Source organism: Pinus tabuliformis, chromosome 5_2 (assembly GCF_031772625.1).
Source record: "Pinus tabuliformis cultivar Carrire ecotype Pingquan chromosome 5_2, CPIR1, whole genome shotgun sequence".
Classification (NCBI taxonomy): Eukaryota; Viridiplantae; Streptophyta; class Pinopsida; order Pinales; family Pinaceae; genus Pinus; species Pinus tabuliformis.
Window position 1 is genome coordinate 555,597,879 of NC_142306.1, and position 24,294 is coordinate 555,622,172.

The 24,294-nt window shown below is 35.9% G+C and overlaps 1 protein-coding gene and 1 long non-coding RNA gene across 2 annotated transcripts in view; both read right to left on the reverse strand.

The window, feature by feature from the left end:
* The window catches only part of LOC149160168 (S-type anion channel SLAH3-like), a 33,506-nt gene extending 13,026 nt beyond the window's left edge, over positions 1-20,480 (reverse strand). The window contains exons 1-2 of the mRNA XM_089434527.1: positions 20,477-20,480; positions 19,840-20,105 (exon numbers count right to left, since the gene is read on the reverse strand). Of these exons, the coding sequence (XP_089290653.1) occupies positions 19,840-20,105; positions 20,477-20,480 (270 nt within the window). The remainder of the gene's footprint in view (positions 1-19,839; positions 20,106-20,476) is intronic.
* Positions 20,481-20,613: 133 nt separating this feature from the next.
* Positions 20,614-24,294, reverse strand: part of LOC149160169 (uncharacterized) — a 29,443-nt gene continuing 25,762 nt past the window's right edge. The window contains exons 2-3 of the long non-coding RNA XR_016261200.1: positions 20,802-21,045; positions 20,614-20,706 (exon numbers count right to left, since the gene is read on the reverse strand). This is a non-coding gene — a long non-coding RNA (uncharacterized LOC149160169). The remainder of the gene's footprint in view (positions 20,707-20,801; positions 21,046-24,294) is intronic.

Here is a 24,294-nt window from a genome sequence, read left to right on the forward strand (position 1 = left end):
CAACCATTAGAGCTGGGAGTGGAATATACAATAGTTATTTCAGTCCCTTTTCCATTTATAAGAATTTCTTTATTAGAATCTTAACTTTCTGATGCATGGATTCTTTTGCTACCAGTGACTTCATTTTCATATGGGATTTTCTCTATCTACTACTACTGAATGGAAGACATTGGAACTATTGAAGAATTATGTTCAACATCGCTCTTTTGCGTGGGTTCCTGGAATTTTTGGACATTGTTGTTTGAGGTTTTTCTAGGATTTTTGCATCCTCTGCTTCGAATTCATGGGTTCTGAAAACTGCCAACCTTTTGGCTTTGGAGCTTGTCACTTTTTCCTTTTTGGGTCTGTTTTTGCTTGTGGACACACATTTTGAAGGTGACCAATTTGTAAACATATACGGCAACGAAATGTCATATTCTCGTAATCAAGAGGCTGGGACCACTACAAATTGTTGTGTAACAAAATAATTCTATCAGGTAAACCTTTATTGAGGTCTACCTCTACGCAAATTCTGGAAAAAGTGAAAATTCCCTTTGAGACTCTATCTGCATCCACTTTTAGGAACTTCCCCAAGGAATTCCCTATTCCTTCTAATACTAAGTGATGCCAAAAATGCAGGGGAAGGTTATGTAACCGAACCCATACTGGAATTTTGGAGACCACCATGGTATTTGCATCAAATCTCAGGAACCAAGGTATCAAGAAGAGACCTGCATTGCCCCAGAACCATGGTCCCTCGTTTAATACATATTCCAGATTTGTTGTTGTGTCAAACTTTACAATAAAAAACCTTTAGAACATAGGTGAATTTCATAGTTTTTTGTCCAGGTAGAGAAAATCCATTGATGTAAGCTCTCTGATTTGGGCCAGAATCCATTGAATCTGTAGATAATTTCTCTTGCATGGAAATCAGAGTATAGTTCATTTACCTCTGGCAAGTTGATTGTCAATGCCGACACCTGGTTCATCTGCTCCACAATATAGGGACCAGGAATATTGGGACATTGTTCTGCATTTTTTTCTTGATTTGTCTTCCCTTTAACTACATCCTTGAAGGAAGTTGGGCCTTTGGAACTAGATCTAGGACAACCTCCAAGAATTCGCATGTTCAGGATGATGGTTGAATCAGATACAATGCCATATTCCTGCAACTTGAATCCCTCTTGCAGCATTTTCACCACATAAATCAAATTTTGGAGTCTTACTCGAATACCCAACAGTTCTTGAATCTTTTGCTTCAAATCTTGTACCTAATCCCAGATCCAAACCCTGATACACATTGATTTCCCACTCAGTGTTTTAATAAAAATTTGGATTAGAGCCCCTTCAATCAGATTTGGGGGTTGGAAACCCAGATCCATCCTCATATTGGTCTCATCCAGTAAATTTGAGGGTAGATTTGTTGCATCGAGCAACTTGGTGAGGCAAGAATCCACTGCTACTTCCCCGTAGATCAGATATTTGTTTGTTGTAGAGCTCAATTTTGTCTCGTCCCTAAGTCGTCACTTGAATGCATGCACAGAGGCCATGGTCAATCTGTAACATGACAGATCCGCAGCAAACCCACAAACCTCATCTATGTCCTCAAACTTCATGCATTAAATCAGGCCTCCTTCAAACGGATTTGAGGATTGATCGTCAAAATTCGTCTGTTTATTTGTCTCAACCGGTTTGCTCTTTTCACTTGCATGCAATTCATGCTAGAGATCGAGGGAAGCATCATACCCATCTCCCACCTCCCACAGACATAAAAATACAACATCCCTAGAACAACAATAAAAAAACCTTCAGAAAGAAGCTCGACATCATTAAGAAACAAGATATCATGAAAATGGAACGAAACTTGGAAGCAAAATTGATGTTTTACAAATCCAAAGCCCAGATCTGGTAGTGAAGACAATGAGTATAACCCATATGAGAGATTAGATTATGCATTTATATTAGGGAAGCGATATCTGGAAATAAAATCATCATTGGAGGTCCCTCTCTCCAAATTCATTGCTTGATGGATACCAACCACCATCACATGTTTGGGCCTAATCTCGATAGAATGATAAATGTTGCGTGAGGTGAAAAAAATTTGGATTCCTATGGAAGCGTATCCCACAACGTGGAAGACCCTAATACATCTCTTCAAATCCATCACAATCTCTTTTTTGTTTCATGATGGCACTACTGCTCCTCGAACCAAAACTAAACTCGCCAAGACATAAGTCATCAGAGCAGCCTTGGTTGAATGACACCATGTTCAAGTAGATGTTGCAATTGTTTCTTCACCTCACGTGATTCTGTAACATAATGCTTCAGATCCCTCTAAATTGTGTTACAATTAGGCTCAAGGGATTTCATTATTATTATTTAACAACAAGGGAAAACCCTAACACCAGGAGATGGAACACCAAGAGTTTGTGGGCCCCGTTAGGGTTAATTGGGCAGCCAACTTCCCGAGGTTGTAACTTGGTCATATGATCTTTGTTTGGCGTGCATGATACCTTGTTGGAAATATCTCTCCGATTACTACAGGATTTGCAGCAATCCCCTCCTTATGACTTTGAGCCTACTGCGCACCTCCAAACAATGTCGTTTAGGGGGGTCAAAAGAGCTCCAGAGGTTTAGGACCCGAAAAACTACTAAAAACAATAAATGCTACTATAATTAAGGAAATAGATGAAACCAACGGGAGGTCTAGGTGGAATAGGTGGGTGGACACAAATATCCACCTGGATCAGTTCTCCGCCCTTAGGAAGCAATGGTCCCCATTTCTTGCAGAGCCTCTATGAGGTGAGGAAATTTTTGTTGAACCTGGTCCCTGGTGAACCACTTTCCCTGGTGAAGGAATTGGCCTACTTTGATAACTCGATATAGATGGATCCTCTATTAGCGATTGTTCTAGATCTGTGTGTCCATGATCCCACTAGTTGTGGGCTCTTCGATTCAGGTGGGTTGAGCTCTGTTGGTGCCAACTACTTAGCAACGTCGGATGTGTCCAACAATGGGGCAAAGTATGGCCACAACCGGTCCACATTGAATATTTGGTGCAGTCCAAGGAACAGTGGAATGTTGAACTCGAAGGCATTGTCCTCTATAGCCTTGGTGATGATGTACAACCCATAACGGAGCGGGCGAAGTTTGCAGTGGGGCCCAGCGAGGCACTCCTTATATAAATGTAACCAAACATTATCGCCCGCTTGGAACCTATGTGACACCCGATGTTGATCATGATGCTGCTTGTACTTAGCATTGGCTCAGTCCAATATATCATGGACCTTTTGGTGGATGTGTTGAATGCACTTAATGAAGTTCTTAGCCCTATCAACTTTGACCTAGACATGAGATGAATTTGCCTCAGTAACTGCAAATGGTATGGCCACATCAATGGGACATAGTGGTTTGAATCCCAACCCCACCTAAAAGGTACCGTGTCCAGTTGATCTATGGAGAGCTCTATTGTAACTGTTCTACAAATATGGCAGGCTTTCATCCCATGTGTGTGGATGCTTCGAGTTTTACATACACAGATTGTGCAAGATCATCTTGTTGTCGACCTCTATTTGGCCATTAGTTTGGGGGTGGAAGGTCGTGGACTTAGTGAGCTTGGTATCCAGCATTGATTAGAGGCTTGACCAAAATGTACTCAGGGACCTGTTGTCTCGATATGAGATAATCTATTGTGGGATCCCAAAGTGTACCCACACTCATTCAAGGAAGATCTTAGCAGTGGCTTCTATTGTGATACTCTTCTTACAGGCTGCCAGAATGGACATCTTAGAGAATATGTCGACGAACATGAAAACACAGTCGTTACCATGCTTAGTAGAAGGAAGGTTTGACATGTAATCCATGGAGATGGATTCCCACAACCAAATAGGAGTAGGAAGAGGAGTATATAGGCCTTGCTTCTTAATGGTCAGTTTAGTAATCACGGAGGTATTGTAGGATATGATGTACTTCCCAACATCCCGTTGAAGGTTCGGCCAATAAAAATACTTTTGTAGCACTGCCACTATTTTATTTACTCCGAAATGTCCAGTGACTCGCATATAGTGTTCCTCCCAAATCATCTTGTCATGCTCACTTTAAGGAACACAAAGGTGTCTTAGGTGGCATAAAAGTGCACCCTGGAGGTGAAAATCAAGAACTTGTTTTCTTTCCAAGAGCATCTGGTATGTGTTGTCGAATTTTGGATCGCTTTTGTAAAGATGTGACCACCCTGAAGTCTCATGTCCACAAGAGTCGAGCACAGTGGTAAATGCCATGACTGACAATTAGTTGAGGTAGTTTGAAACATTATTAGTGTTGCCCTTATTGTACTTAATATTCAAATGGAATTGTTGCATTTATGTGAACCGTTTTGATGGCAATCGTTCTGCAACTTTCCTTGTGTCTATATGATGTAGGGGTCAGTGGTCTATGTGGATGACCATTTCCTTCCCCAGAATGTAATGCTTCCATTTTCGTTAGGCCTATATAATGGAATACATCTCTTTGTCATAGGTGGGATACTTTCAGACTGTGTCTGAAAGTGTCTTACTGTGATATGCCATTGGATGCCCTTGTTGAGTAATAACTACACCAATAGCATAGTCAGAGGCATTTGTCTCAATCACAAACAGTTGTTGCACATCTGGTAATGTGAGCATTGGTGCAGAGCATAAGCGATTCTTCAACTCGAAAAATAACTTTTGTTTAGATTTAGACCAAAAAAAAAATTCTTTCACTCCACCCTTGGTGACTTTACTCAAAGGCCAAGTGATATGAGAAAACCCCAACATGAACCTACAGTAGAAATTGGCAAGACCCAAAAAGTTATGGAGCTTTGTTAGAGTGGTTGGGGCTAACCAATCTCAAATAACTTGTATCTTGGTTGGGTCTGCATGCACACCCTGCTCATTAATAATGTACCTCAGATATTGAAATTGGGTCATACCAAAAGTGCATTTCTCTAAATTGGCACATAATTTGTGTTGTCACGGGGTTTGGAGGACTTGTCAAATATGGTGGAGGTGCTCTTCCCAACTCTAGCTGAAGATCAGGATGTCATCCAAATACACTACCACAAATGAGTTGGTGAAGGGTCGCAAGATGTCGTCCATCAATCTCATGAAGGTTGCGAAGGAATTTTCCAACCCGAAAGGCATGACCAGCCATTCAAAAAAGCCCTCCTTGGATTTGAAGGTGGTCTTCCACACATTAGAGGGTTCGATTGGTACCTGGTGATAACCGGAATTCAATTCAATCTTGCTGAAATATTTGGCCCCCTTAAGTTGATCCAAAAGTCATCAATCTGTGGGGTTGGATACCTATTCCAAACAATGATCTTATTCAACGCACGATAGTCAATACAAAGTCTCTAAGTCCCATCTTTCTTCTATACCAACACGATCGGGCTCCCACAAGGTGATGAACTTGGCCTGATGTGTCGTTTCTACAACAACTCCTGGATATGCCTCTTGATTTAATCATTCTCTAGAACAAATCATCGATATATCGACCCGTTGGATAGTGGAACGTCTAGGGTTATATCGATGGAGTGCTTGACCTGATAGTGTAGGGGTACCCCTTTAGGTGATGTGAATATGTCCATGTACTCCTCAACGACCTTGTCCATCTGTTGCTTCCGTGTGGAGGAGCCCTATCTTGAGGCCGTGGATGTGGCCACAATATTCTTCTTTCCCCAAGGGCGAATCATAAGGAAGACAAATTTTCCAATATGGGAAATGATCTTACTGCATTGCTTTGCAAAGATCAAAGAGATGGCAGTAGGTGGTGCTACCTCTAGTATCCTGAATAACTTATTTCCCAAAGAAATAATAATGGTGCAAGGTCTAGACTCATACATAGAATTGTGCTTCCACAAGTATGGTTGGCCTAATAATACATCACAAAATTCAAGAGGAGAAACATCACACAATACCTCATCTCTGAAGGGTTTGATGTTGTAGGGAAGGAAGCACTGCTATATGACGCGGAGATATCTTCCTTGGTGAAGCCACACGATGGTTTACAACTACGGGTATAGTGTGGTCTTGGTCCCTTCCCTGCCGCAAGGTGGTCCACTTTATGTATTTATCTTCATAGCTCCCGACAAGTTAATATTGTTCCTTGATGGCGTCTCAGAAAGAATTCTAAGTGGGTGTGGCTAAAACCAGTGAGGATTACTTCTCATCCTTATGTTCACAGTTGGTTTCCCACAAGTCCTTGACATGGGGCGGCTTTGAGAAGTGAAAAAGTAATATTTTCCAACTTGGAAAAGTCATGAACCGAAAAATATCCTTCCAACAGATTTAACCATCTATCTACGACATATGCCATTAGGGGAATTTTGAGGTCTAAAATGAGCCTCCTAAGGAAATTATAAAATAATAGTGGAAATAATAAAATAAGATTAGATTAGATCATCAAATTTTAGAGGGAAAAAAGAAAAAACTACTTTTCAACTTGTATTTTCAACTTATCTCCCTAAGGTTTTACTCAAATTTCGAGCGGGACTACTCTTTGGATGCAAAATTTAATTCCTCATCCAAGGAGTACCCATGTTGCATACTTTTGATGGACCCCTTTACACGAAAAATGAGAAATACATGAACAATGTGATTGCAATCATATTTTTTCAGGTATTTCTCATTTTTCTTGTAGTAGGGTCCATCTAAAGTATGCAACATGGGTAATCCTTGTATGAAGAATTAAATTTTGCATCCAATGAGTACTCCCACTCGAAATTTGAGTAAAACCTTAGGGAGATAAGTTGAAAAAGTAGTTTTATTATTTTATTATTTTTTAATCTTTTTACTTTTTTACCTCAAAAATGGTGAATCATCCCTCATGGTTGACATCATCATCTTGAATCCTATTGGTTCTTATAAAGTTTATTTTGATTGTACATTTTTCTTACGAGGCCCATTTCAGACCTCAAAAGTTCTCTAATAATCTATCTAGCCTTCAAATATGGGAATGTCAAAGTTGACTTGTACCTTAAAGGGAGTGGTGCCTCTAGAGTGGCTATTGAATGAAGATGTGTCACCTATGGATAGCCGCTGAATTATCTGGGAAAAGTTATCCATCATCGCTTACCTATGTGTTTCTTCGAGCAACATTTTGAAAGGATCTCCTGCTCCCTCATCTTTATTTTCTTCCACCATGGGAGGCTATTGGGTTTTGTGAGGATGGTCTTACAAAGGTTCAACTAGTTTAAGCCCTAACTCCTTATACCCTGACCTCGTTAGGGACATGCAAAGAAAAACAAAGAAAGGGTAGACCACTCTAATACCATTGATCCGAACTTATACAAGAACACAACATAATACATATACAAACATAAACACATAGATGCAAAAAAATAAAACTTCATTTAATTAATATCAAAGAACTGAAATATGCTTACATACAAGATGGAAATAAACTAGCTCGGGTGATGGTAGCTTATCTCTGAGAAGAGATGTGTCAGATACATGCCTCTGAACTATGTTATAATGAGGTTCAAGGGCCTTTTTATTATTGAACAACAAGGGAAAATCCTAAAAAAACAAAACCCTAACCCTAGGAGATGGAACGAAAAGAGTTTGTGGGCCCCGTTGGGAAGCCAACTTCCTCGGGTCGTAACTTGGTCATATGATATTCGTTTGGCATGTACGGTACCTCATTGGAAAAATATCTCTGAGTACTACAAGATTTTTGGCTAGGCATGGGCCTGTCGCAAACCTCAAAAAAATACCATTTAGGGGGTCAAAATAGATCTGGAAGTTTAGGACCCGAAAATTTGCTAAAAATAGTAAATTCTACTATAATCGAGGAAATGGGTGAAACTGATTGGAGCTATACGTGGAATAGGTGGGTGGGCACCAATATCCACTTGGATCATCAGAATCCTCAATAATTCCTAATTTTACCATATTTGGCACAAAGACGAACAATGAATCTAGTGGCATTACTTCTAGTAGAAGCAAGGGAAAATATTGTATAGGAGTATGCCACTAAGTTCTAAAAACAACGCATTATGTTGGAAATATCTTCCAAGAACTTGGACATACTCCTCAATCATATGTGTGATATCCATATTCATTTAATGAGGATATTCATGGTCTTTAAATATTAGGACTATTGATAAGGCCTATGTGTAAGCGCAACATCTAGAGAATACAAACAAGAAGAAAGGTAATAAAATGGATCCAAAGAAAAATATGTGACCAAAAAATTTCCAAGGGGAGTGAAAAAGAAAAGATAAGAAAATAATGACAACTACGCAACAGTGCACGGATCAAAGAAACCACTATAAGCATTGTAATATCAATGAGCATAATGAAGATAAGTGTTGAAAGCTACATTCAACACTATATCCAAATAATTACAAGGTTGTGCCTTCAAGGAAAAACATGTTGGTAATGGATTCGAGAAACCAAGTTGAGATAAATTCTTTCATAGGTGAAAATATTGTCTACACTACCACATAGAATGAGGTGAACCTGAGTAGCCTCCATCCTAAGGGAGTGAAGGATATGAATATGCTTTTCCATAACAAGATCAAAGGTGGATTCTTTATTTAATTCATTTCACAGGTTGGCCTCATAATAGAGGATTTGGTGAGTAAGATCGAACTTGAAGTTCGTTACCATCGTCACTCACACCCATTTGGATAGGTAAAATAAGGATGTAGGACTTAGGGTCACTAACCAATATAAGATAAAATTTGTTGTAAGTGAAAATTATATCGATGAAATGGAGATATACATGTTACCACTTGATGTGTGTAGTGTAGTGTTTGGAATCCCCTACATCTACACAAGGGATACAATATTCATGAGAAGAGAAAACCAATGCCACACAATTAAAGATGGGAAGTATTTCATTAACAAAATCCACAAAGGTGAATTGAATATATCCTTGTAAGTGCTAAGTTGATAACCAAGCCAAGAAACTAATCAATTCAAGTGGGAAGTTTGTATCTCTCTTCTAAAGGAAAAATCAATAATAAGACGAATGGTAAAGGTAAATGCATCTTTTGAGGGATGTTATAAAGAGAAGAAATGTTAGTTGGAGTACCTCTTGCAAGTGTGTAGAGAATAATTCCAAGAGCCTAAAAGGTTACCAGATAAGAGGAAAGTGGAGCACGACATACAATTATTTCTTAACTCCTCATTTACAAACATAAGATTATATAGATTATCCATCTTAAAAAATCAATGAAGTAAAGTTATTGATACAAATTGGATCACTATATAATTTTTCATCCATCTCTATGCTTTAAAAATGGAAAAAATGAAGGAATAAGCTTAGATTAGCAATTTTATCATTAGGAATCAGTTTGGAGAATTGGGATCTAAAACCTTCTAGGGAAATTTTGAGGCCTTGAATGAATTTTTTTTGCAGGTAAGAATTCACCACTTAAATTCCAAACCCCGTCATGCTATTCTACAGTGAAATAATTTTCCAATGGTGCAAGAAATACATTAATCAGAGTTTGGCTACAAAAAAATCCTCTCAAAATTTGACCTATCATGACTATCCAATGTAATTTGAGATAATTCCATACTACCTCCATTATTCATGGAAAATGGGTTAACCACATGAATACTATGAATAAGACTCTAGAAGGATCAAAGTTGTAACTCTAATTAAAAGTTTAGTTGGCTATCAAGATGTGTTTTAACAGGGTCTCTAGGAGGAAAAGGGATTCCATTCATTTTCTATTGTATCTTGTTCCCTAGTAGAGAAAAACAACTTTGGAGTAGAAATGAGATAACATAACAAAGGGGGTTTTGTTTTGTATCATCCCACGAGCCACAGGTCTCAAGTAACTCCATAGATAGTTCCTTCTCATTTGTACTTGTATTATTTTCATTATAGAAAAAATAAGAGTAAAGGATCCTCACCTTCGAGTTGGATTTTCTTCCTAGAGGGTTTCCGAGCGCATATATCAAGTTTTATTGTGAATGGTGTATGATTGTATTTCATTATTCTCTATTTTTTCATTTTATCTAATGTGTTAGCATAAACAACAAAATTAGTAATAACAAATATAGAATCTAAAGGAATTAACCCTTCATGGTATATATTTCAGTTTACTTCTATTGATATGTTGTCATAAGCTATCCACTAGAATATCCATGATAGTTTATAGATTATATTGGTATAAAAGAAAGTTTCTTTGGGTATTTGTGAGAAGTTGTAGGGGATACAAGAAATTATTTGAGTAGGAAGTTGTAAAATGCTAGTCGTATCTAATGAATATGTTTATAATAACACTAAATATTCAATAGAGGAGATATTTTTAAGTCTAAAAGTGCAAGTAACAAATATCAGTTGCAGTATGAACCTCCTTATCGTGGCTATAGTGAACAAGTTTGGAATCAGAGAAGGTGGAGGCTCTAACTCAAAGATTAGATCAGAAGGGAAATTGGGGGATCATGAAGAACCAAAGAAGGAGTCCAAGAAAGAACCTAAAAAAGATAAATTGAGTTTAAGAAAACTGAACCATTCATAGTCCCTCTTCAAGATGGAAAAAAGGTGGACATCAAGTTGTATCAAGGAGAAATCAATGCTTTAAAATTAAAGCATTAGTTGTAGTATTTAGATGTTTACTTTAGTGTTCACCACATAGATGAGGAACAAAAACATTCATTTGAACGTTTGAAATGAGAGAGCCATGCTATAACCTAGTGGGAAATTCATATGGAAACCCTTAGGCTAGAGGGAGATCATTTAGTAACTAGGTGGGATCATTTTAAAACTCTCATAGAGTCTCAATTCTACCCTAATGAGTATATAAAAGATTAATGGATCTAGTTGAATTACTTCAAGAGAAGATAGGGGAAGAGTGTATAACATTACAACACAAAATTTAGGAATATGGAAATAATGTTGGGCATCTCTCCCAAGAACCCAACTATACTCCTCAATTATCTGAGGGGTTTACATGATGATCAATGAAATAAAGTGATGTTTTCCAAACCTAGAATGATGGATGAGGCTTGTGTGCAAGAATAGTACCTAGAAAACATATGCCAAAATAAAGGGAAGTTAATTGGTTTAAAGTAGAAGGAACATTGGGAAGCTTCCAAGGAAGGGAAAAATAAGTGGGAAGGTCAACAAGGCAAGAAGATAACAGATACAATACACTAGTAAAAAGATCCTAGAAACCACTACAAAATTGATGGTCACACAAAGTACAAGTGCTAGAAATTGCATCTAGAGCTCAACCCAAAGAACCATATGAATGATATAAAGAAGAAAAATAACATCGCCATAGATTCAATCAATCAAGTTGGAAGTAACTCTAACATGGTCAAGAAGATTGTATGCACCTTAATGTAGAAGGATTTGAATCTAAGTAACATTCATCATCATGAAGATAAGGAGATGACAAAGCTCTTCCATATTAAGATATAGGTCAAGAGGACTGAGATTGATTCTCTATTCGAATTAGGTTCACAAGAAAATCTCATTGTAGTAGATTTGGTCAACAAAATTGGATTTATGGTTCAAGGTAATTGTAGCCCATATCCATTGGGATAGGTAAATAAGGATGAAAAATTCAAGGTAACAAAACAATGTAGAATAAAATTTTCTGCCAATGCTAATTGTATTGATAAAGTAGAACTAGATGTAGTTCCACTTGATGATGTGGTGTTGCATTTGGTATCCCCTATATGTGTTGTGCAATATTAATGCGGAAATCCAATTAGTACTACCTAATCAAGGATGGGAAATAATTCATCATCAACATGTACAAAGGAAAGTCTAAAATTTCATTTTTAAGTGCAAACCAAGCAAAGAAATCGATTAGTTCTAGAAAGAAGTATGTTTTACTATTTTTAAAAGAAAACTAGTCTAGTGAAGATTCAATAAGGGTAGAGGCATCCATGAAGGGTTGTAATAAGGAACATAAACAACAATTTGAAGAGTTTCTACAAGCATATAAGGGAGTATTCCATGATCCTAAATGTATATCACCCAAGTGGGAAGTAAAGCATGAAATCCAATTGTTTCTATGCTTTCCATTGCCAAAAATTGGGTTGTACAAATAGTCCATTCTAGAAGCAAGTGAAGTGACGATGCAGTTGCAATATATACTATAGAAGGATGTGATTCAACAAACTAAGCCGCATTGTGGTTCACTCATCATAATTGTGGAAAATAAGGATGGAACTTCGTCAATATGCATTGATTATAGGATGTTAAACAAAATTGTGCTCATGAATAGGTACCCCCTGCCTAGGATAGATAATCTACTAGATCAGTTGCATCAAGTGAAATAATTTACCAAGATTGATTTAAAGTCACGTTATCACCAGGCATGAGTAAAATAAGAAGATACCTAGAAGACCTCCTTCAAAATAAGATAAGGTTTGTATGATTGGCTAGTCATGTCATTGGGTCTATGTGATGCACTAGCTACATTCATGACATCAACAAATGAAGTATTGTCCCCTCATCTTGATTCACTTATTATTGTTTATTTGGATGATACATATAGTGCTACCTAGGACAAACACATCTCACACTTGATGCAAGTTATAGACAATTTGAAGAAGCACCAACTAATGGAAAATCTCAAGAAATATGAGTTTGCACAATAGTCTTTGATGTACTTAGGCTATGTGATTGGTGGAGGGGAGCTTAAGATTGATCTCATCAATATGGATTCCATCATGAAGTGGCTAGTGTCTGAAAATGTTTCCATGGTCAGGAGTTTCGTTGGGTCAACATAATACCTAAGGAAATTCATCTCTTATTTTTCAATGGTTGTTGCACCACTCCATGCCATAACAATGAGTGGAAAGAGTTTCCAGTTATGCAAGAGTCAGCATAATGCCTTTGAAGAGTTGAAGAAGAAAATCAATTGAGCATTGATTCTTTCATTATCAAACATGTAGAAATCCATTGCAGTGGAGACAAATGTGAGTGGGTATGCTATGGTAGCGGCCTTGATGCAGGGAGTAAGGCCTATATGCTACCATTCAGAAGTGTTTCATAGGGTGGTTCTCAACTACCATACCTATCACATGGAGCTCTATGCCTTGGTACACACTATCAAAAAACGGAAACACTATCTAATGGAAAAGGAGATAGCCATCCACATATATCACTAGTTGTTACAGTACCAACATAGCCAGAGTAAGTTACATCAAACCATACACTAGAAGTTGATGGGGGTTTTTACAATAGTTTCATTTAGTAATCAAGTACAGTGAGAATTTCAACACAAATAAGCTAGTAAGCATGCTTTCAAGGCCACCCACATAAAAAACCATAGCTTTGGTAACTTTAATGCACATGGATAATTTCACCCATGATGCATACATAGAAGCATATATAGAGGATGAAAACTTCATGGAGGTGTATAAATAACTACAAGGCGAAATTCATGTGGATGATGATGACATCATAGTTGACTATCATCTTTAAAATGGGTTACTATACAATCTAGACAAGTTATGTGTTTCTAAGTGTGAGCGATTGTAGTTTATTAGAGAGGTTCACACCTCCAAGATTGTAGAGCATTTTGGTGTTGGGAATATGGTTTCTCATTTGCAAAGTTATTTGTATTGGCTCATGATACAAGAAGATTTAGCTAGGTCCATTAGAGGATGCATACATTGTTCTATTAGAGAGCCCAATAATAGGAAATAGGTTCTATACCATCACTTACCTATGCCCACTCATTCACGGGAAAGAATTTCCATGGTATTTGTGAGAGGTTTACCAATAAACATAAATGAACATTACTACTTGTTTGCGGTAGTTGATAGGTTCATTAAGATGTGCATTTGCATGCCCTATAAAAGGACTATCACAGGGAAATAAGTAGAAATTTTTTTCTTTCAATACATCTATGTGCACTTTGGGATACCAAGGAGCATCATTTCAAAAAGGGACACTAGATTTCTTAGTGTATTTTGGACTACATTGTAGGAAAAGGTGGACATGATATTGAAGAGCTATACAACATTCCATCCATAGGTAGATGAACAAGTAGAAGTACTCAATAGGAATTTGGTATAGATTTTGAGGGGTTATAATCAAAAGCATTCGAAGGTCTGCTATGAAACTTTGGCCTACATACAACACTCCTATGACAACGTAGTTCACACTTAAAATAGTAAATCAACATTTAATACTTATTTTGGGTATTTTCCAACTTCACCTTTGGATTTAGTATATCTAAAGTAAGGATGAGTGAGGAATGATCTCATTGGGGTTGATTTAAGAGAGAAAAAAATGGTTGAGAAGATCATGTAGATATATTTACAAGTATAGGAGGTGCTAAATAAGTCATGGGAAAAATATAAGGCATGAATGATAAACATAGTACATAGACTTCATTTAGAGTGGGAGATAAATTATAGTTACAATTGAACAAGGAGAGGCTATAGGGTCTCAGTAAGAGAATCAAGACTCTAAAATATGGTCCTTTCAAGATCCTAAAAAAGGTGGGAGATCATTCTTAAATACATAGTCTAACCCCATACATGCTCATTTACTTAGTGGTGAATGTGGAAAATAAAAAATTCTATGAGCCTTGTATGCTATATCAAAAGGAGTAGAAGGTCCTACCTTCCATACAAGACTATGCTCAAGAAAAGTTGATAGAGAATACATTTTTCTAGAAGAGGTCTAGACCCACAATATAGGGGTAGCATGACCTTTGGAAGATTAGGTTGAAAGGAAAACTTCCAAGCAAGGTTAAGTGGTACTCTAGGGAGAAGGTAGAGGAAAAGTTTCCTTATATTTTAGGGACCAAAAGCCTCTAAAAATGGGAAGGTATGATCCATATTAGATCACTATACAAGTTTTCATCCATCTTGATGCTTTCAAAGTGGAAAAATTGAAGGAATCCACTAACAGGAGCAGTTTTATCGGCGGGACCCATTTTGGAGAATTGGGTTTAAAACCTTCCAATGTCATTTTGAGGCCTTAAATAATTCTTTTTGGGGGCTAGAATTGTCTTGCTTAAATATGGAACCTCGTCATGTCATTCTACATTCAGATACCTTTCCAATGGTGCAAAAAAGATGTCAATCAGAGTCCAAATGCAAAATTTATGCCTCCTAAAAATTGACCTATCATGATTTACCACCATAATTCAATAGGATTCCACATCATCCCCTATTATTCATAGAAAACAAGCTAGCCATGTGAAGACTATGAACAAGGCTCTAAAAGGGTCAAAGTTGTAACTCTAACTTTTGAAGGAGTAAAAATTAACCCCTAGCTAGATATCAAGTTGTGTTATAACTAGGTCAATAGGAGGATTAGGGGTTCTATTCATTTTTTATTGTATATTATTCTATAGTAGAGCAAAACAACTTGGGATGGGAGTGAGAGAGAATAACATAGGGGGTTTACTTTGTGTATCATTTGACGGGCCATGGGTATCAAGAAACTCCATAGAGAGTGCCTTCTCCTTTGTAATTGCATTACTTCCATTCTAGACAAAAGAGAGTATAGAAACATCACCTTATAATATGATTTTCTCCTAAAAGGGTTTCCCATAGTATATATTTTATGATTGGTGTGTATTTATAGTTCACTATTATTTATTTTCCATATTTTATCTATTGCATGCATAAACAATAAATTCAATAATAACAAATCTAGAATCTAAAGGAATTAACCCTTCATAGTATAGATTTTGGTTTAATTTAATAGATTTGTTATGATGAACTATAAGGTGGAATATCCATGGTAGTGCATAAATCAGTAATAGTTGCAAGAATTGTTAGAGAAAGTGGTAGTTCGACTCGGTACCTCACCTTGTTGGTTGGATAGGACTTGGATAATGTGTATTGGATATGGACCTTTGAACAATATAATCACCTTCTAGAATTGATACCCTCTTCTCATGATCACTGACTTTCTAAATATAAGATTCCAAGTACCTCACCAACTTGGATCTAAAATCAAGACACTGTTAGATGCAAGTAAAAGAATAAAACACTTATAAGACTACCTTCTATAAAAGGCAAAGTCTATATCAACAGTTGGTAATACCTTTTGGTTTATGTAGTGCACTAGCTACAACTATGTGTTTAATGAATGATGTATTGTATCTCTTTCTAGATTCATTTGTAATGGTGTACCTATATGATATATTGATTTATAGCTATAGGTGTTAGAGACCCTAAAGGAGCATCAATTGTTGGCAAATCATAGGAAATTTGAAATTTCCAAACAATACTTGATGTATTTTTGGTATATGATTGGTCAAGGGGAACTTGAGATTGGTCTTATAGAAATGGATAACATCATCATGTCGTCAATTTCTACTAATTCACTAAATTTTGGAAATTTGTTGGAGTAGCACTTTTCCTTCAAATATTGATAGCATATCTATTGGTGCACCTTTCTATTCCATAACAACCAACAATAAGATTTTCTAGTGGGGAAATAATTAGTAGAAGGATTTTGATAAGATAAAATAAAATATTAGTTAAGCATTAATTCTTACATTGTCCAATTTTTAGTATCCCTTAAAAGTAGAAATGGATGAAAGTAAATATTTTATGGGAGAAGTCTTCATGTAATGCAATAATCCAATATGATAACATTCTAAAATGTTCCATGGTGGAGTACTAAACTACCCTATATATGACAAGGAACTCTATGACTAGATTCAATATGCTAGGAAATGAAAGCACTATTTAATTGGCAAGGAAATATTCATCCACACCAACCACCAACCATGCAATATTTGCAGGTCTAGAGTAAGATTTAACAAAAAAGACATTACAAGTGGATGTGTTTTTTACATCAATTTCATCATATCATCAAATACAATCACGGTACTAATAAGTTGGTAGATGTGCTTTCAAGGCCACCCACACCCAAAATCACATTGTTGGGTTCTCTAATGCACATGGAACATTTCACCAATGATGCATACAAAGAGGAATGCATAAGAAATTAGGACTTCAAGGAGGTACTTTATCATCTACAAGGCCATCTTCACATGAATGAAGGTGATAACAAGGATGACTACCATCTCTAATATGCATTTCTCTATAATTTGGATAAATTTTTTGTTCTTAAAGGACAAAGATTAAAATGCACTAGAGAGGATTACACCTTTTAAGTATTAGAACATTTTAGTGTTGGGTAAACAATGGCTAACTTATCAATATATGTATATATATTGGACCAAATTAATGAAGATTCATCTTAGTTTCTTAGAGGATGCATAATTTACCATACCAATAAACCCATTAATGGAAAGTAAGATCTACACCATCCCCATGGGAGATCATCTCAGTGGATTTAGGTGGTTTTGCAAGAACAAAAATAAGATATGGCTATCTAATTGCGGTAGTGATATGTTTAGTAGATGTACATTCTCGTGCCTTCTAAAAAGACTAGCATAGGACAAGATGCAATGAGCATGTTCTTTGAAAAGGTATCGGCGCATTTTAGGATACCAAGGAAAATTATCTTTGATAGAGATACTAGATTTCTTAGTGCTTTTTGAACTACATTTTGGGAGATTATGGACTCCAAGTTGAATAGATTTGTAGATTTACATCCACAGATAAATAAACAAAGCTATTGAGTAAGACATTGGCTCAAATTTTGAGGAGTTACAATATCAAGCATCTAAGGACATCAAACAAAAAGTTGATTTATATTCAACACTCTTATAATAGAATAGTTTACACTTCCACCAATAATACCACTTTTTAAACTTGCTTTGGATATTTTCCACCTTCTCCCTTAGATGTTGTACAAAGAAATAAAGAGGAGTGAGGAAATACACTATAAGGGAAGCATTGAATGATGGAAAATTCATTGATGAGAGCTAGTAGATCTATTTTCAAGTACAAGAGAGACTCAAGAAGTCATAGGGAAAGTAAAAGGCCTATCATGACAAAACACAAAATTAAGAAGACATTTAAGGTGAGAGATACAAATTGGTTGCATTTGAATAAAGAAAGGTTGTAATATAATGGTGAGAAGATAGAGGCTTTGTAGCATGGTCCTTTTGAAGTGTTGGAGAAGATAGGTGATATTAATGCCTACAAACTCAATTTACCTCCATATAAGTATATTGTATCAATAATGAATGTGGAAAATCTAAAATTCTATGAGTATTTCACGTTAGATTAAGAAACCAATATACAATTCTTACTTGCCATAGAGGACTTAGAGTTGGAAGCTTAGACATAGTTAGTAGAGAATATATTTATTCAAAATAATTCTAAAACCACTATATGAGGACAACACGAACTCTGGTGACTTGGAATAAAAGGAAAACTTCTAGGCATATTCAATGGTACTTAAGGGCGATATTAGAGAAAAAATTCATCACCTCTTTTAGTAAGATCTTTTGGGGATCCAAATCCTCCCAAACTGAGGAGACATGCTCCTAAATAAATCATTATACAAATTTTCATTTATTTTGGTACTTTCTAGGTTGAAAATTGGAGCCAATAGCTTGTAGGGCTCATTTTAGGGCCAGGGCTCATTCAGGTGATTTGGGGCTCATCTTAGAGGTAGGTCTCATTTGGGTGATTTGGAGTTTTAACATTTTTGAAGCCCATTTGGGGCATTAAAAGACTATTTTGTGGTTTAAACATTGTTAACAACTGTTGTAGCCCCTTGACACTATATATATGTTGAGAGATTTTCAATGGCATAAATACCACCTCAAGAAATTTTGTATACAAACTTATAACTTCTTCAATTTGACATATCCTATTGATCACCACGATATCAAGTGAATGCCAAGCCAACTTCTAGCACTCACATGTGTGGAGCTATCCTTGTGTAGAATTTCAAGAAGATTATAGAGGATCCAAAAATATAACCTAATTAGGATTTGAAGTATGAAAAAGCCTAATTGTAACCCTAGACTACTATAAGGATATGTATACTATAAGGACATGTTAAATATTGAGCGACTATGAAAAGAAGGGCTTCATTTTTGTTGTATGGATTACTAGTCCATAGTTTAGTATATCAAAGGAGTGGGATATGGGAATAGAACAAAGGAAATAGAAGACCACATAACATCCATATAGGTCATAGTGTCCATAATAACTCCACAATGAGTTCACCTTTCTTTATATTTTCATTTCTTATCTAAAAAAAGAACAAGGTGTACAATCCTCACTTTCCAGCTAAATTATTCTATGTGAAATTTCCCAAAATACATCTTATATTCATTAAGTAAATAATATAATTAATTTTAATTTCTTTAATTTCAATCTCAATTTATATAAAATTTTGTAAGCTAATAATAACACTAAATCCAAATTAACAAAATTTATATATTTATATAAATTTGTAAAATTATTATAATAAAATATTTCAATACAATTTATAAATCATTCTCATTCTCCTCATAACAGAAGAAATAAATAAATAAATAAATTATACATGATAATCTATAATTTGCCTTCATAAAATGAAAATATTTTTATACCCAGTAAACCTATATTAATCACCATAACTCACTCCTCAAAAATGAATTACACTAAAGTAATTTTTCTCCCACCACCACACTCAGAAGTGAGTTGATGTTATTAATTACATTAACCTAAATTTTTCCAACTTTTTCTCTTAATTAATTGTTCATAATAATACTCATTAAATATATTAATTTTCTATAAATAATTAAATAAATTATATATTCATAAACTAAATTTTATTATAGTAACAAAGATTTACCACTTTCAAGAATCTTTCTATTGATTTTCAGATGGGTACATACCCTTAGGCATCTTCCAAGGTCAATATTCTTCATTAAATATCTTATTAACAACTATTTTTCCTAGAATTGAGAGATTGATCCAAATATCACAAGCTCATTTTCAAGAAAACTAAAAGAGTATGTTTTGATGCTTAGCTTACCCGAACAATCTCCAACTCAGGACCCTGCAGAGCATCAAAGAAGCGTCTAGCAGACAAAGATTCAACCTCAGGCTCATCTGGCTGCACGACTTCATTATCTCTTGCTTGTGGGGTGCTAAGAAGGCGAGAAAGCTGACGTTCAACCTTTCCAGATCTTGTCTTAAAATATGCATAGTTGCTACCCTTTGTTCTGTTGCCACGATCACGTATATTACTAGGAGCATGAGGAACTACTCCATTGGGCTTCGCTTTAACATGTGAGTTTCCTGCAGGTTGGAGTTGTGAATAATACTCTTTGTTTCGGTGAAGTTTCTCAAGTTAAAAAGTATATGTTGCAAGAATCTATGCTCAGCTACTGTATCTTCACCAACTTCATTAGAAAACAGACTTTCTATGCTTTGATCTTCAGAGGCAGAGATAAATATACAACACAATATGGAATCATGTATTTACACTTTTTCAGCTAACTACTTCATGCAAACTCATACTCCACTTGACTTCTAATTAGATTTGACTGGTTTTTTTAACCTTAACTCAATGGTTTATGCATTGCATACATATGGTAATAATAGGCCATTTTTATCTAGATTGCTGATTCACCAAATATTAGGCAATCTGGGCAATTATCTGACAGCACCCATGTTTGTCTAATTGCTTAATATTTGGGGAATCAACCATTGATATAAGCTCAAGGGTGAAATTACTATTTATAATATATTTTTCCTTTATTGAAATGGAGCAGTAGGCTGATTGAAATTACATGAGGTTTGAGAGGTTACCTGATACGGGAGATGATCTTAGTTGACAGGAAGGATGCTCAGATTTAAGCGTGCTTTGGATTGATGCTGCTTCATCAGAAATATTTCTCTGTAAATCAAGCATAACATTAATAATGCCCAATGAATAAATGTATGTTAAGAAACTGTAACCTTAACGAGAGTTAATTTGCAATATTCTCTTACAACTGGAGAACTTAGTTCCAAAAGATATCCTGTTGTTTCCTTGGGGAATGCTTGAGAAGTATTCTCAATATCACTATCTCGTTTCTCAAATATATGACTTGTTTCGCATGATATAAGCTGCAGTGATCGTGACACATTTTCAGGTGGGGCTCTTCTAAGTGAACTAACAACTTGAATGGACTCCATATTGATGCATGCTTCAGAATCTGTAAAATCCATCTTGTGTGTCATCTTGATGTATTACCTGATAATACAACAAAACTTTTAGCGACAATCGTAACCAAAAGTTACACCATATCTACCACAATAAAGCAAGGATTGCTAGAAGATCACTACTAGAAGCACTTGCCCCTAAAAGAATTCGGGGAACAGAGAGACTATCCTCAATAATAAAACAGTGACTGTCTAAACTATAAGATACAGTAATATCGTTGTTTTGACAAAATTTAAAGCATTTTATCCATTTCACTTGAGGGTGATTGAATTGCAAGTTATAGAATATTCTGAAAAATTGATTCACATAAGAAAAGTTAGACAATTGAACTAATGATCATTCAGGTTTATCAGATTTTTGAAATATTCCAAAATAAATGACCATTTATTTTTCTTTTAAATGTTCATTGCTAGTATTATCTCGGGTAGTGGACACAGTGGCTGCTCCTATCTAGTTACCGGCCATTTCAGTAAGCCTCTCATCATGTTATGGTAGCCCTACAGTAATCTCATTCCTATTTGCACATTGTAAGTGAAGTCAGAGAATCTCATATGCTGTCGTGGAAAAGTTACTCCCAAGCTCTTTCACAAAGTAAACTCTAAGAAAGGACGAGCTTAATGGGATTACAGAATGGAGTGACAAGCTGTGGACAAAACAAGCCTCTGTATCTAAGTAGCTATCGCTATAAAAGTTGGTGTAAGAGAAAGGTCACTCAAACTAATTGTTATCAATGAATTCGCAGCTTTTATTCCCCTTCAGACTAAATTTTCTCCGATGATAGTATCTCGGATAGAGGCAAGCATACATTTCTGTTTTCCAATGGCAAGCCATTCATATGGAGATTGTAAAAGATGTACACAGTTTTCTCATAAAATATACTGGAGATTTACATTGTTACATCCACGATGAATTAATTCTACTACATTCGTATTTGATGTGGACTCCTTTTTGATGAATTAATCATGTTTAGATGGGTTTCATTTGTTGGAGCCTTCTTTGTTTTTTTATGGCAATTCTGATTTGATTGATTTAGATATTTTTTGGTTTAATTCCATTTAGCTTGCAGCATGCCTTGAGTCTTGCATAATAGCATCCTTTTTCCTGATGTGCATTTGATTGATTTTGGTTTATGGTTCAATATGATATAATTTCCTTGTTTTGTTTAGGCTTTTATGTCTTATTTTCATGGATTGATAATAAAAGATAAAGTAGAATCATACATGTTTAACAAATGATATCAAGAGTATTAGATTGACAACTGAAGAGTAAGCCACACATCCACGTGCAAATGGAATGATGTTATAATGCGAAAGGAAGAGATAAGAATAGTATTTGATTGACAAGTAAAGAGTAAGCCACATATGTACATGCAAATGGAATGATATTATAACTTGAAAGGGAGAGATAAGAATTGTACTGAAACATATGGTAGTGATTTCAAACGGTGTCTCATAAAGAAACATCATCACTAGAACATCACAACTAGAAAAAACACACAAATTTGAGTCACCAAATTCATGGTATTGGCACGAGAAACACAATGACCAGCATCAGGCATATGATTATAATTTTTATCCTTGTATTTAATTATATCATATTTATTTTGTTCTACAATAGATTGTTCACCCATCCAAAGTCATGAGAGTGAGTGAGAGGTTTACAAAACCAAAAAACAATGGGTTCCAATCGTGTACGTTTCAAGAAGTAGCATTTCATCATGTTCTTGATACTCTATACAAGCTGAAAATGCGATGGATATTGAGTGTCAACAGTAACAATTTATCCTTAATTGGGTGTGAAATGAGAAGTGAAAATCCTGGAGCCTTGATGACATGGCATAATTGCGAGTGGGACAATGAAGGCTTGTAACAGCCCAACTATTTTCCATGAAGGCCATTTAGTGTATAGAAGATTGGATCTTCAAAGAACAACAAAGATTTTCCAAATCAAAGACCCAGTAAGGTTTTTATTTTGTTTTTTCTTCACATGAGGAGCCAAGATTCCAAAATCACTAAGTTCGGAAGCCAAACAAATCTCCGAACTGAATGACTTGGCTTGCTTGACTAAAATCACCAAGTTCAAAGGTTTGTTTGCCTCTTAAACCCAACAATATTCCAAAATCACTAAGTTCGGAAGCCAAACAAATCTCCGAACTGAATGACTTGGTTTGCTTGACTAAAATCACCAAGTTCAAAGGTTTGTTTGCCTCTTAAACCCAACAATTCATCTCTAGAGTTTGAGCTAGGTGAATTTCACTAAAATTTGCTCAAGGAAATCATTGAAAAAGTTTATTTTTAGCCACATTCGCTCTCTGAAAAGAAAAAATTAGTAGGTTGAGAAGTTTGTTTGCATTCCAGAACCAATGATTGAGCAAACAAGGCATTGAATTCAGAAATTTCACCTCTAATGGAAAAAAATTGTTCACATCATGTTCTTGATTGCTCTTTGAAGCTAAAGATGAGGGAAGCAAATACTTGAAATGGTTGATAGCAATTTCCTTTGGTTTTCTTTATTTTTTCCATAAGCATCAACTAATATTCGCTTACTTGAACAGTGTGGATCTATTTGCCTCGGTTCATACATCCTGCCACAACACAAGTTCGGCAACCCATATCCCATCTCCTCCCGAGGATGCTTGAAGTTTGCACATCTGGGGCTAAATCAATTATTATCATCCTCGTCGTGCACATGTAATCGATGAGCGAGGTAGCCCGTTTTCTCAGTTATGTATTGTGTTTGACCCCCTCCCCGGTTTTCTCAGTTATGCACTGTACTTGCCCGGCATTTAGTGATGGGTCATATATTTTATATCCTTGGCCATCAGGCTAGGTGAATGTAGCACCTATTATGTAATATGTAATGGGCCTCTAATCAACCTTCTTACTTACCAAACTTATTTCCTTGGCAACTACTTCGTTGGCCTTGGCCTTCTATTCTCTTCAAATAGCTATACCTAACTTTCTCTTTCCTTAGCATAGTTTAATGTACTGCAGGGAATATTTTCTGCAAATAAGAAGAATAGATAGCTAGAATCTTTTATTACTCGTCTAGTTCACTGAACACCTTTGCCCTTCGGGTTTAGGCCTTGATTGAGCCACGATTCGAGGCCAGAGGGACCGAGAACCTTAGTCTCTCATGATCGTGGTTAAGTAGGGTTCATCCCAAGCACAATATATATGTCCAACGACCTTCCCTCCGGCTTGAAGCTTATCTTAAAGCTTTTTATCTCGGAATTTGCAACATAAATTCAAAATTCTGGCATTTTTATGTTAATTGTAG